The sequence below is a fragment of the Strix aluco genome, chromosome 5, assembly GCF_031877795.1.
Source record: "Strix aluco isolate bStrAlu1 chromosome 5, bStrAlu1.hap1, whole genome shotgun sequence".
Taxonomy (NCBI): Eukaryota; Metazoa; Chordata; class Aves; order Strigiformes; family Strigidae; genus Strix; species Strix aluco.
In genome coordinates this window covers 78,513,927-78,528,930 of record NC_133935.1, presented here as the reverse complement: position 1 = coordinate 78,528,930, position 15,004 = coordinate 78,513,927, and the positions used below count along the sequence as shown (strand labels likewise).

At 34.6% G+C, this 15,004-nt stretch overlaps 1 protein-coding gene across 1 annotated transcript in view; it reads left to right on the top strand.

Annotated features, from left to right (window-relative positions):
* Positions 1 to 15,004, top strand: part of PCLO (piccolo presynaptic cytomatrix protein) — a 382,367-nt gene that overhangs the window by 327,748 nt on the left and 39,615 nt on the right. Inside the window, exons 22-23 of the mRNA XM_074827920.1 lie at positions 764 to 905; positions 4,340 to 4,407. Coding sequence (XP_074684021.1) covers positions 764 to 905; positions 4,340 to 4,407 — 210 coding nt within the window. The remainder of the gene's footprint in view (positions 1 to 763; positions 906 to 4,339; positions 4,408 to 15,004) is intronic.

The window sequence follows — 15,004 nt, the reverse complement described above, 5'->3', positions numbered from 1 at the left end:
TGTCACTATGTCCTTTTTTGCTTGTATTTCTCAACTTGCTAAAGGCTGAATACTGGAAGATTTGTTCATGTAGCACAATAATATCCAAAACACAAAATAAGGCATACAAAGTAAAAATAGCATATGCAGGTGTACATTTTCTACACCAAATGCTCTTAAGCAAGGTTAGGGTATCTCCCATCAAAATATGTGCATTAAAATTCTAGGCATGTAGTAAGAGAGATTCAGATGGGTAGGAGCAGTTGAGAAATATAATGCAGTAGCTGTGTTATGTCTGAAGAGGGGTGGAGGTCTTCATACAGTCTCTGTGACTATAGATGCTGTACTTATATTTCCTTTCAGCTTCTTCTCCTCAAAATCACCAAATGCAAAGAATGTTTCACGAAGAATGTGGGGAAGGCCCACTGGGACTTTCATTTTTACCATATGAAATGTTTCAAATGAATAACTGGTTTTCTATAGCTTTAATCAGAGAAGCAGCATTAATCAATCTAATCCATTCTTTTTTTCCTTCAGGCTGTTGATTTGAACTATCAACATGACTGGAGAAAAAATATGGTGGTATACGATTTGGCTTAGAACAACTTATTCCATGTGAAAATAAACATTATCTGCAAAAGATGATAACACAATACTAGAATGTAAACTAAAAAAGTGAAAGTGTTTGCAGCACGTGATTTTGATATATTACATTTTGTCTTAACATGGATGGTACTGATGTCTTACAAGGTTTTTGGTAACCCACTGTTCCTGCCCTGTACAGCAAGGTCTACTAATCACCGACCTGCAGAAAGTTCTGTCTCCACTGGCTCATCAGCCAGTAGTTTTGGCAGTGGATACAGCATGGATAGCGAAGGCAGCAGCAGTGCTACAGGAGAGAATAATCTATTTCCCATCCCAAGAATGTAAGGCTTTTCCTTTAACATACTGTATCCTCTGTGCACTATGTATAGCCCTTTCATTTGCTGGTCATCTTACATAGTTTCCTCCGCAGACTTGAGTTACACAGTATACCTGGGGAGAATTTCTCAGAGCTCATACTTTTATTCTGCTTTGCTGAGCACTGAATAACCAACTAAACCTCTGCCTCAACCTCATGAATTTATTGCTGTCACACAGGAGAGGTACTGGTCTCAGTATCTGATGAAAGTGTGTAGAGGTGATCTTCAGTTATGTTTTAAAAGTACAACTTTTCTAGGCCTGAGAATGCTTGGTTCAAGTTTTCAGATTGACTTTTCCCAAGTTTTTAAGTTTGAGTAGAATTTCTCTGTTCTTGGTTGGTAAAAGCTTTTGGGGATGGAGTCCCTGTAGGAATTATCCAGCTACTATCAGTGTTTCTATATGCGACAATCCTATAAAATTATTTCATTTTCAAACATTTTATCCAATGAACTACTTCACAGAGAAAAGTTTTGCCATGATTTTTTCCCTTCAACTTTGGCAGCATGCACCTTCACTTAGCAATTTCATCTGTATTTCTTTATAGGAAAAAGTAATTTCTCCTGATCGGCTTAATGTTTCTGGCCTGAAAATTTTATAGATTGACTGTTCTCAAAATATTAGTTGGTGGTCATTGCTCATTCATTGTCTGCAATAGTGGTTCCATGATTTTCTCTGGGACACAAGTTTTTGCTTTTCTTTTGAAATCCTGGATTATTAGTCACAAGAGCTTGATATAATCTTCCTAAAAAAGCTTGAACGAGGAAAAATTCATTCTCTAGAACTGTGACATTTCTAAGTATTCATCATTTTCTAAAATAAAGTTTGATGGCATTTGTCTACAACTTATTAGTAGCTAAAAGGAAAATAGACACAAATCTAATATTTCAATCTCCGGAATCTAGGAGGACAATGTGAGTTCAGCTTGTGGGAATTGTTCAATTGTTTAATGTTCATTGAACTTTTCACTCATGTTGTTCTAGGTTAAAATGAGTTCTACTTCCCAGTGGCAAAAGACAATCTTTGATTGAATTTGACAGTCTCAAAAGAAAATTATTTTGCCATCATTCCTAATGAGAAAAGCGAAGATGCATAAAACCTTTGTGCACAGAAACACAAGATGGAGCTCTCAATAGAAGTTTTTAGTTCAGATATGCTAAACTTGAATCCAAATAGTATCACTTACTGTGTATTGTCTAGCAATGTGACAGTACGTACAGTTGATATTTGGCTGACACATTCACCAGTGTATTAAGCCTGAAATCAGCCCCACTTCTACTGGAAAGCAGGAAGAAGTCTCCATGGCTTCAGCTTTTCTCTTACAGTAATTTGTTCCCATGAGTTTTGCTTAATTAAATAAAATATTTCCAGCCCTCTTATTTTCTGTAAGGGCTAGACTATCTTTTTTTAAATTATTATTATTATTATTATGGCATTTTTAAAGCAAATTGTTTATATGCTGTTATTAGGCAGAGGCTTTTAAAGTTACACAGGACATTTATATAGAAAAGAAATGCTTTCTTCTTCATGTTAGTCTCAAGGGCTTTACATAGCAAAGTAATGAAAATGAATGACAAAATTACTGTTTACCATCAGAGACCTTTGGGATTAGTCCTGAGGAGAATGTTTTAAAACAGATAAATATTTCCATTTTGAATTCTGGATAAAAATTCTTATATATCATGAATATATATATGATTGAAATTCTAGTCAACCTTTGCATTTGCGCTAGCTTGATAATGACTTCAGGGACTTGCCTTGTATACTAATTCAGTGTATCCATAAGACCACAATTCACAATTTGGATGTGAAGTGTTAAGTAAGCTAAATAATTTCAAGTGTCTTGGCATAAAAAAAAAAAAATTGGTTATAAGCCCCCTGTTTAGATTAAGTTTCCAGTCTCTCAATAGAAAAAATGTTGGATAGGCTGAGTTTTAAACTCTTTACCCTAGTCCAAATGCTTTTAACCATAAGAACGTTTAATCATGAAGTGAAATAAAAGAATTAAATAGTGACACCATGGGAATTGTTTGATGAGGTAACTAATTAGAATACTTGCCAATATTAAACATTGTTATAATTTCAAGAGAAATTAATCATTATATACAGTTATACACAGCTGAATAAACCTTGTAAAGTCTTTCTCTTTGGGAGATTTTTTTTTTAAAGACTCTTATTATCCAGTTGTAATACCCATGAAAGTTACTCGTTATCATCTCTGACAAAGATCAGATTCTGTATGCCTTTGTATTATGTAACCATCTATACCAGTACAATGTCTATAAAATTCTATTAATTTTGAATGCAAAGGTGAAAAGCAACTGAGCAATGTGTAAGGAATCAAATCCTAGAGACAAATAATTCTTGTATTATATTTGTAATATGTTTTATGAATCATCAGTTCACAGAAGAAGAAAATAATAGCTTTCAGTTAAAACTGAATCTAAAATCAATTTAAATCCTGTCATTTTATATTAAATTTTTAGTTGATTGTGAGTTTGGACAGCTTCTATTGCTGCTGTGAAACATGAAGCTGACTCATTGGTAGCAAAGAACAGCACTGACACTTTAACCCCAGAGGAATCACATGCACATGAAGATAATGTTTTATATTCTCTATCACAGCATTTCAGAGTCTTAAGGGAGAAAAACAAATAGAAACACAAATATCTCATAGTAGCAGACATATTTTTGAGAGTGATTATAATCATGCCTTAGAGCTTGCAACAAGTATGTTTAAAGATAGCTTATATTTTACCTAACTTACATTGCCTAGAAATAGACATCTAGATTGTAATCCAGGTTCTTTTTACATCCCGTAGAAAAAGATAGGGACCTCCAGAGCATGATTCATTCCACTCACTTCAAGATTAATCTAAGACTCAGAACTGAATTGTTTCTTATGTTAAACTTAAACTGTAATGTAAAAGCAATCATTAAAAGAAGATAATGACCACAAACGTGCCTTACCTTTGAAGTAACGGTATTGTAGACCAAATACCAATTTTGTGACTCCTTATTATGTGTTTCACTGTTTACTATAACAGGATAAAGGGAGGAGAGGAGCTATGCAGACTGGTTGCGGAATTCCAGGCTGATGGGGGGAGTGGGTAACAGACAGCATCTATAAGAATGTACAGGCTTAGCAAAAGAGAAAAAAAAATAATATTCTGAAGTGATCTGTCCAAATGGCAATAGAAAAAAACTATTGTCCACTTTATTTTCTTGAATTTAAATATATATATATATATATATATATACACACTTTCTTGGTTTTTAGAATAACTGTGATGTTTGGTTTTTTTGTACAGAACCAAGCCTCATTGGCTTGGATGTATCATTTTCTTAGCTCTCATCTCTTTATGGTCTTCTTGACAACTATCACCATGTCTTTTAACAGAGGGAAGATGACCCAGAATGGACAAGAACCAGTAAAGCAGTCGGGAGTAGGATTAACCGATGCAGAAGGTAAAAAGAAATACAAACAACACTACAGTGGTATCCCATGTTTATAGAACAGATATGTTTATTTCTTTTACTTGTTATGCTATGAAAGATTAGCCTTTGCTCTCTTTGTATTGTATATTAAGATCCTGACTTTCATTTAATCTAAGGGCTCTTTACACATAGCACCAATGTAGTGAGTCTTCAGTTTAAATGAGAACAGTGTCTTACCTGTTTATTTAAAGTAATTTAATAGTTAGATTGCAATGAATAATATCTGTCTTTCAATGTTCATTGCTTTTCATAGTATTGAAATAAAAAATATGAAGTATGGAGCTGACTCAATACTCATTAAATTAGAAGAAAATATCCAGTGACTGTCAGGCTCTATTTTTATAACATTTGAGAATATTTACTTCATAAAGAAATTATTAATCTTGGTGTCTACGTAAAACATTAAGTTTAAATAAAATTATTCCTGAACATCAGGCTTGACTGCTGCACTTAGAATATAGTGAAACTCATCTGTTTGGGAAATCTTGAGTGAATATTTTCGGTATGAATGTGGTGCTGACAAAGGAGGAGACATTGTAATATTGGAACTGGAAAGAGCACAACAAAATGGCCTTCAAAGTTTCATGAGCAATGTGATTATCTCGTTCATGTGTAATAATGGACAACTGCATGAAAACTAAGAGAGTGTTTTGTACTGATGAACATGTTAGGAAAATTCCATTTCCCTTTGCATATAAGGTATGTTCATTCAAGTGTATGCTTCTGTTGACCTCAAATATAAAACTTAATTGTCATTATCTTCATTTTATTATTAAAATAATAGTTTTAACATTTAAATGTATTCCAATGCAGTTTTGAGGTATTAATTAATTCGTAAATTGAAATTTATATATACAATTGAAGTTAACTTCATGTTAAGTTCAGTTCTAAAAAATCAACATTTTTCAGGTTTCTGCAATCTGTATACATGGGGAAATAATTGCTGTTGCTATATTTGAGGTAAAAGGGGTCTAATGTTCCACAGATTTGAAGAAATCAAATTAGAATTTGAAGGCAGAACTGTAAAACCATTACTTCTAAAGCAAGAATCCTTAACTGTGTATATACTTTCTACTACGTCTTTCAATACTTAGTATTCATCATACAAAAATCCAAATTCATCTGCTTATCAAACTTTAATTTTTTTCAATGGTATTTTTAAATATTTGAAAAACAAACTATTTTTTAAAAGAAATGGTGGGATGAAAATGGGAAATCAGGAATTTTCCATTTTTACTTTGTCATGTTGTGTTTTATACAGAACGATAACTGTAAACAAATAGCTTTTCATCATTTTGTTCATCATAAATTGCTCCTAAGGTAGGGTCTTGGATCATAAATTTCAGAACCTACAAATACAAAATGATTTAATTTAATGTTTGTGTCATTAAAAAAACCCAAGCCCAAACCAACAAACCCAACCAAAAAATGAGCTATTAAAACATTCTAAAAGATGTGTATATAGCATTTCATCACTAAAATTACTTTTCCACTCAAAGTCATTTTTTCGCTCATCTTCAAAATCTGCAAATAACTCAATAGCTCCAATTCCCTCATTTTCACTTATGATGCAATTCACCTCTCCTAACTTGAGAACTCTAAGAGTTATAACTTCAAGTCTGATAAAATGAGTGGTTCTTACTAAGTGTTGGTTTCTCTCCGTTGAGAGAAGATGGAGCAGCCAGCCTAGATTTTAGTGTCTGATTTCTGGCTGACTAAGATGGAACAGATCAATCTCAAATGATAAATTAAACTAAAAGCTGGAAAACAATTCAAGAGCATTTCAGTTTCAGCATGTAAATATAATTACCTTCTAGGGAATTAGTTCAGAATTTAGAGGAACTGAAGTTTAACTGAAAATTACTTTGATATTATGGAATAATTGTGGTATTCTTTTCATAGATGAACAAAAGTGAATGAAAATCTTAAAGTCTTAAAGATCAAATGATATCTTTTCTGTAGTTCACTTATTTGTGTTGTGAACCAGATGAGCTCTGCAAGTAGCTGGAAGCAAATATTCATTCCCATTTTTCATGAATTTGTAGAGAGCTCCCATAGCTGACATCTGTATTCTCATTTGCAAATGAGGATTTAGTGTTATACTTAAAATCTTTTAATACTAATACTATTTTTACATTTTCAAATATTCTTAATGGATAACTTCTGTGAAAAGTAGCCTGTGGATTACTCTTTAAAACTGTGTGGAATAAATTCAATTGCTTAAACATGCGGATCTACTGCTACTTGAAATGTTTTGGTCATCCAAGTCATTCACACAGGCCTGGCAAATATGACAGGGGACTTTCAGAAACAAGATCTTTAAGACCAGTAGCTGGAGGCAAAGCAACCTAGGACTCTCAAATGACAATGAAAACTGGTTTCTAGGCAGCTGAATCAAAGCTGTAGCAGCAGGGTTCGGATTCAGCTCACAGGGTATGACACCAAAATTTAAGGATGTACATAAGTGGAATCACCAGGGAAAAATATGTTCCTTTTGTAATTGTTTACCCACTTGACAAATGCACTAATGTTTTGTTGGGAATAGTTTTTGTGCTATTAGGATGTATCAGTTAACTTATAAGTAAATATTGGAAAACAGTACCATTTACTTTGCTGACAAAACCCAATGGTCAATATAAATAACTGTGAGTATTGCTATGATAATTTTTGTTTCTCTTAACAGATCATCTTGTCATATTCTGTATTTTCATAATACTTAATAATATAAAGTAATTCAGAGTTTTGTTCTTGGACACTGTGTTACAGTTATTTTTATGATATGCACTGCTGCATGCTGTCTTACACTGGACATTCTGACCTGAGCAGATAAAATACTTCATCTTCTTAAACTTTAGTAAACCTTATGATACATATTGTGATCTTCATTGAGTTATGCAAACCAATTTCTCTATTCATTTCAGAAAGTGCAATATCTTTTGTTTAAAGATTTATTACATGCTATGGAATATTACAGACATGACAGACAAAAAAACTTAATTGCATTCCATGTAAGGATTGAAACTAACAATTAAAAGCACATGATTAATATCTTGATTCAGTTGTAGATCATGATTGGTCTATTTGCCCTATGAAACCGCTCAGCCAATAGATCCCAGATGGCATTTTCCACCTATTAACAATTTATCCAATTAAGAAATATATGGGGAAAATTATTATCATATATTTTGAAAGTCTGAATTTACTAGGTAATCCCAAGATGCCACTATTTCTAGTAGAAGATACATATATATAAAAATAGTATTTTAATTGAAATAGTTCACTATAAGGAAATTTTGGATCTTCTAATTTTGAAGATGACATACACATGAAAAATATCATTCTTCTAGGATTACAGATTGAGGTTGATCTCAAACAAAGACTTTTTTAGGAAAGATGAACATGTAGGTAAGCATGGGCTTGCTTCACTCATTCAGTATTTTTTGGAGTGAGTACCACAGTGTTTCTGTCATCCTCTGTGATTGACGTCATTGTTAGGATTTTCAGTCAGAAAATTGTAAACTTCGTATAGGAACAGAGTGGCTCCCCACCCACGTCTTTCAAGAGAGTGGGGTTTTTTTAACTTTTTTTGAAAAAAATTCCCATCTAGTCCATGTTCTGAATTCCAAAAATTTCTCTACACAGTTCTGCCATGGCTCAGAGGCTCACCTTCTCGCAGTTCCAGTGGTCCTTTGAGCATCATCTTTTGAATGTAGTAAAATGAAGTCCTGTAAGCAAGAAACTCTCTCCCTGTATAAATGACTGAACCTGGGAAGAAAATTGCAGAATATTCTAGTAAATTCTCTATAGGTGTATTTCCACACCCTAGCAGAAGAAATAGATTTGTACTATTTCAAAATCTGATGATGCACACATACTTACTGAACTTCTGCAAGATGATACGCTAGTGATATGCACTTGTTTATATAACCTTCAATTAACTCTTCCAGGGTTTTCCTTTTCTCTATGCTATGTATTTGCCTGAGTTACAGAATAAAAAAAAAAAAACAAACAAAAAAACCCCCACAAAAAAACACAAACCAAACAAAACCAAGTTCTGTGATAACATCATGCTTTAACACACAAATTTTACAATACTGTGACTATTCAGAGTAGTCTAAGCTAAAAAACACCCATTTTTTAATTAGTTTTTGAGCTTTGTGGTTCATCAGCCTGGATTATAAACCAAGAAATTCAGTTTTAACACTTTCATCACTTAACTTTATATTTCATTAATTAAGACAGTCTAATCTTTATTTATAAGAAAAATAGTTGAAATACCTCACAAACTTTAAAACAGGCTAGGAGGTCATTCTAATAACATTTTGGAGGAAACATGCATAACCTCTGCAAGTAAGTGACTGGCAATCATTTGACTTGTAAATTTTCCTTTATAGCTTTCTGAATAGTCCATCACATCTGGACGGAATAGACCTTGGATCAAATTATCTTGCAAACTTTATCATGCTCTCTCTTGAAGGGATACCCAGGAGTACTATGTGGATTAGCTCTCTTGAGTAAAATAAGTCATGAAACAAACTGATAGCACAGGCACAACTAAACATTAATTAGAAAAAAAAATTATTCTCCTTTTACATGCTGTTTAGTTAGGCTAGAGTTACTCTGTTTAAGCTGAAGGACTCACTGTGGTAGGACCGAGAACAGACTAAAGGCTTGAGATGTTGCTTAAATCAACTTGCTGCATCTCCATACTTTAAAAATGTAGTGTTTTAATATCTTTTAACACTAATGGTTGAAATATCAGAACCATAATATTAGTCCTTATGAGGATGTTCAGAGAGAAATGGTCTTAGTTTTGGACCTTCAACCAGAAAGTTGTAAGTAAGAGGAGAAAAAAGACAGATGAAGGAAATTATTAAGGGCTAATCATGATAGTTACTGACATTTGCAAATGCTTTTGTCTATGCACAAATATGTACTTTGATGTCTTGGTTGGCCAGGCTGAAAATATGGGGTTTACTGCAGATGAGAAACTTTTATTGCAATTATCTGCATCATTTCACAAAAAAAGAGGACTGTAAGGTCAGATAAAAATATAATGCTTAATATTCATGAAGGAAGTTATAATTAGAATTTAACTTCTTGCTGGATTAAAATTAAGGTGCATTTTATTGCCCTTGCACAATCAATGGTGACTTTGAGTGAAAACACTGAGACTGGGAATAGTATAGGTTAGAGATCAGGTTAAATATTAGATTTATGTAACTTTGGGATCATCTGAGACTTTCCTTCTTTCATAATCAGTCTAATTTATATCTTCCTATCTATTAGAAGGTAGCTTCTGTGAAACATAACTTCATCTTATGTCATCTAACATGAATACCAGAAAGACATATTTAACCATTTTTCCCTCACAGGCATTTTTCTCTTTAACTGTTCTTAAACATAAAAAAAGAACAGAAAGGAAGCAAATATTGCAACATTTCTAGAAACTTCCCCCACAAAGGTGCATAAGGGAAACCAGATGATAAAATATCCAGTCACTTGTTTTAAATGTTTGGAATAAGTTCTTTGATATTTGATGGAGAAGCACTGTAATTTAGGAATGAAAATATAAAAAATGTGGTAGAGAGACTCTAAGATGTATCTTATGGTTTTGGACAAGAGGGATTTGCCTTAATCCAAGGAAGGAAGCAGATTTTCTGGTGGTTTGATGCCAAAATTAGTAGAATTCCCATTTTGGGGAAGTTCTGAGAGGCTCATGCTGGAGGATCTGCATCTCAGAAGGAGAGAGGCAAAGGTGCCCCTCTGCCACCTCAGCAGCCCTTGGATACCAGGGGCTACAGCACAAAAGTCAACTTTGCAGTAAAATAGACAAACACCAGTTATAATCCCGATAGCAGCCAGTTACAGGCAGGAAATGGTTTCTGGTGTGCCTCCAGAGCGCAGCAGCACTGCATTTTGGGCTACATCATCACTTTCTGTGGGGACTGGTATACCACCACTCTAGGCCAGTGTTACAAAGCATATCAGCACCTACTTAATGTACTATCATTTGCCTCTGCAGATATCTAAGCCTCCTCACGGACTATATGATGCGTCTAAATACTCTAGGTATTATAAATATACCCTTAACTTTGATATGAAGGAAATTCTCTACTAATCTCTAACAATCCATTTCTAGTGATTAAGTCAACTGCCTTTGTTGCATTTCTCCATCAGTGACCAGAAAAATTACAGTAGATTACTTCTTTCAGAAGGCTCAACTATAGAATAGAATAAAACACAGCATGCAAAATGAGTAAAGTGGGAGGAAATTTAGACAGAGCTCATATTTGTTACCAGTATTTAAAGATGTGTGATAACTTATTTGAGAGAAGCCCTGCAGAGAAGGACTTGGGGATATTGTTGGCTGGGAAATTAGACATGAACCAGCAATATGCATTTGCAGCCCAGAAAGCCAATCATATCCTGGGATGCATCACAAGAAGTGTGGCCAGCAGGCCAAGGGAGGTGATTCTGCCCCTCTACTCTGTTCTCTTGAGACCCACCTGGAGTACTGTGTCCAGCTCTGGGGCCCCAAACATAAGAAGACATGGACCTGCTCTGGTGGGTTTAGAGGAGGGCCACAAAAACCATCAGAGAGATGAACACCTCTCCTGTGAAGAAGGGATGAGAGAGTTGGGGTTGTTCAGCCTGTACAAGAGAAGTCTCTGGGGAGACCTTATTGCAGCCTTTCAATACTTAAAGGGGGCTTATAGAAAAAACAGACTTTTTACAGGACCTGTAGTGACAGGACAGAGGGTAGTGGTTTTAAACTGACAGGGGGTAGATTTAGACTGGACATAAAGAAAAAATATTTTACAATGAGGGTGGTGGGACACTGGAACATGTTTCCCAGAGAAGTTGAGGATGCCTCATCCCTGGAATTGTTCAAGGTTAGGTTGGATGGGGCTTTGAGCAGCCTGATCTAGTGAAAAGTGTCCCTGCCCATGGTGGGGCGGTTGGACTAGATGATCTTTAAGGTCCCTTTCAACCCAAATCATTCTATGATTCTATGATATGAAAGAGGTGACAATGTTTATTGAAGGATTCAACACACAAACTACAAATACTCCTGTACTGTGTGAGTGGTATTCTGGGAACAATTGCCCATTCGAGTAAAGGTATTTTGAAGTTATAGAAGTAGAAACACTTTTATCCTTCAATAGCGGTTTCTTCTGTACCTTTGACTATGGGCTCCAGGCAAACACATCTCACTTGCTTCACCCAGTGCTTTGTCTTGAACAGATTCAGTCAGTGACTCCATGGCAGGAGAATTCCACTGTTCAGTTTCTTACCTTGTATTGAGCTTCTATTACTGAAGCAACATCAGAATGTCACATGTATTGGGTTGTAAGAGTGTCTGAGAACTATTATTTCCAAGGAAAATTGAAGGTATGATTATATATCATACAACTGCTCACTTCTATGTTTCTGTCAGCAAGTGACTGAATAGACAGAGGAATTGTGAATCCACATGCCCAAGGGTACTAGCAAGAGTCGTCTCCAATTAACTTACAAATCATACACTAACACATGGGGTTTTTCCTTAAATTAAGCTAAACTGAACTTTATCTTTCAGAAAGAAATTTCCTATCTCTTACAACAGGATCCCCAACTCATAACACACTCTCAATACATAGATTAGCAATAAATGACCAAGTCAGAACCTTCACACTTTCACAACAGCAGAGAATTTATGTTATTCTGGAATAGTTCCATGTTTCTGCACCAAGGCTCGATCCAATTCTTTTCAAGGCCTTTTTAGACTGCTATCTCAAAACCACAGGGAGCACCATCTATTTTGATCTTGCACAAATGTCATATATTATCTTTGTTGTTTTCTGCCCTCCCAGTAACTCAAATATCTCAGGAGTATTGAACCTTTAATCCTAACATATACTAAAATGTAAGAGAACCTGAAAAAACAGTCTGGACTTTCAAGTATTTTTCTTGAATCAATAGAATCTTGTCCTGACTAACTGTGAGACTGCTGACTTGATTGTAATGGATATTGATCCATGGATTAAAGAGAAATTCAGCCAATCTGAAATGTTACCAGCACTGACTTGAACAGTGGTTGAATTGCATTTTTTGGTTTTAAGTTCATTTCTAGTGGTACATATCAAAAGACATTGCTGCACACTCTCAGTGTCTTTCCTAAAAAGCAATATCAGCCTGGTGATCTCTTTTTTAAAATCCATTTTTAACAGTTGTAATATCTGCTTTTATAGTCTTATTGCCCTTCTGATTTGCATGTAGATGAGGTCAGTTTGTGAAATAAAATAATATTGAGTAAAATGTGATCCTTTTCCCAGAAGAGATCTAAATGAAAAAATAAGGGATTGCCAGACTTCTCTACTATCTCTATAAACAAAAAGGCTAAAATTCAACCTGACATTATTTAAACTGTCTTTAATATAAAATCACAACCTTTCTTTCTGCCATCAAGTTCTACTAAAGTCTACCACCTAGTACTCTTGACAGCATGAGATTAATCAATGCCAACAAAATTTAAAGCAGAAAATACCAGCAAGGGTGATTTCTCGCATGAGTAGGTTTCAGTACAGAGGAAAAAAGGGACACGAGGGAATGAAAAATAAATAATGAAAGCACTTGCAGCTAATCTGTCACATGTTGATTCCTGCATGCTGCACCTCCTTTATTTTTGGGAATGCAGATTTTAATTGAAGAAATTGAAAAGATCAGATATGCTTTCTGTCACAAGGGATCCTTAAGCAATGAATCAGGCTTATGCATTGACAGTAGTCCTTATCCTCTCTCTCTTTTGTTTTTTTAAAGCTATCTATAGCATTTTGTACATTGTCCATTAGCCATACTGCTAATACATAAATACCACACTAATTTGAAGAAGTGATTCAAGATAAACAACAGCAGTATTGTAAACCTAAGAATTATCGGCTTCCTCTCTAAACTCTGGGAAACATTTCTTTTATCTATCTGTGATTGGCTTAGTACTCTAATTTGCCCACCTGGCTCTTCAGTAATAATTGGAGGCAATTAGTTCTGCCTTCCTGAGGTATTTACCAGTATAATCCAGCTGGTTTTCCTAAAAAGAAGCAGAAATAATATAAATAAGAATAAAGACTTCAGCCAAAGATAGAAGCACAGCAGAAAAAAGGACAAGATAATCTTCTATATTCTTGTATCCACATCACAAATAACATTGCTTTACATAGTTACAAATCATCCTGTTCCTGAATTATTATTATAAAGTGTCATTAAAAGAGAAGTAAATAAACCAGGGAGCCTGACCATGATTAACTGGTGGCTGGCCAACAGCTTGTGCCACTCTTGTATGAACTGGGACTGAATGTCTATTAGCCATTAAATCCTGTGGCAAGAAAATGCTAAAAAAACTTGATACATTTTTTTTTAAACTTTCATTTTAAAAAGTGTGCTTTTCCCATGGCATCCGTAGACAATTAACAAATATTAAGAAGACAAACAAGCAAAAAGAAAAACAGAAAAACCTGAAAGCACATGTATTTCATCTTAAAGCCAAAATATCACCCTTTGATATGATGCTTCATTAATCACCTAGAAAAATAATTTGTTTGCCTAATGTTCTTAATCACTTTTATTGGCCTAGCTCTTAAATATATTTCCACTAACATAAAAGTACATGGGACTTTCAGGATGATTCTTCTGGTGACTTTTTGGAGATGTAATGGTTCAGAGTGTTTGGGCTGGGAATCAGAGTGCTAGTAATTCCATCAAAAATCTGACAAAGCTACATAGTTTCATTTCTGGGGAAAAAAATAGTTTTGGTAGAATTCTTTAATCTCTGTCTTTAAAAGGATATGGTTATGAAGGAAATCTGATTTAATACTAAGTGGCACTTTTAGTACAAATACCAGTTAATAATGAGGACTTCAAACACTGGAAAGCAAACAGGGGGATTCCCCCACCAAAAATGGAGTAAAGGCAAAGATATTGGAATGTATGATTACTGGACCTGAGCCTTGTCTGGTGTAAATCTGAAGAAGGGCTGCTTCACCTGGTGAATAATTTACAACAACTTTGAAATAGAGTCATTTTTCATGGTCAGTGTTCATTTAAAATCAGCAAAGTCAGGTTGAAGCATTGATATGATAGAAGATGAATTGCTAAATCCTAAATAAATTCCCCTCTGTGTTGAAAATGAAACCAGGATATACTGAGTAGGGTTTTCCAACATCATCTTCCTGGATAATTCAGGTGATCTCTATTTAGCAGTGTGGTTAGGACCTGGAATTTTGTGTATACTCCACGAAAAAAAGTAAGTATAATAGATCTGTTTTAAGGTCAATAGTGTTCAGTGCTCAAATATGTATGAGCTATTATGTAGCAGGAATGGGGTTGAGGGGATTTCAAGAGGTCATCTTCTTGCTTCAAAACACAATATTGTTCCTAAAAGTCTTTTGCTAACTTGAACCAAAAATTCTTACTGGTGATAGAGACATTAAAGCTTAATTAGACTGCTCTAGTGCTTGATTACCCTTGACACTAAAATGTCTTCTAGCCTAACCTTGTTGAAATTAATACTCAAGGAGAGAAATAAGAA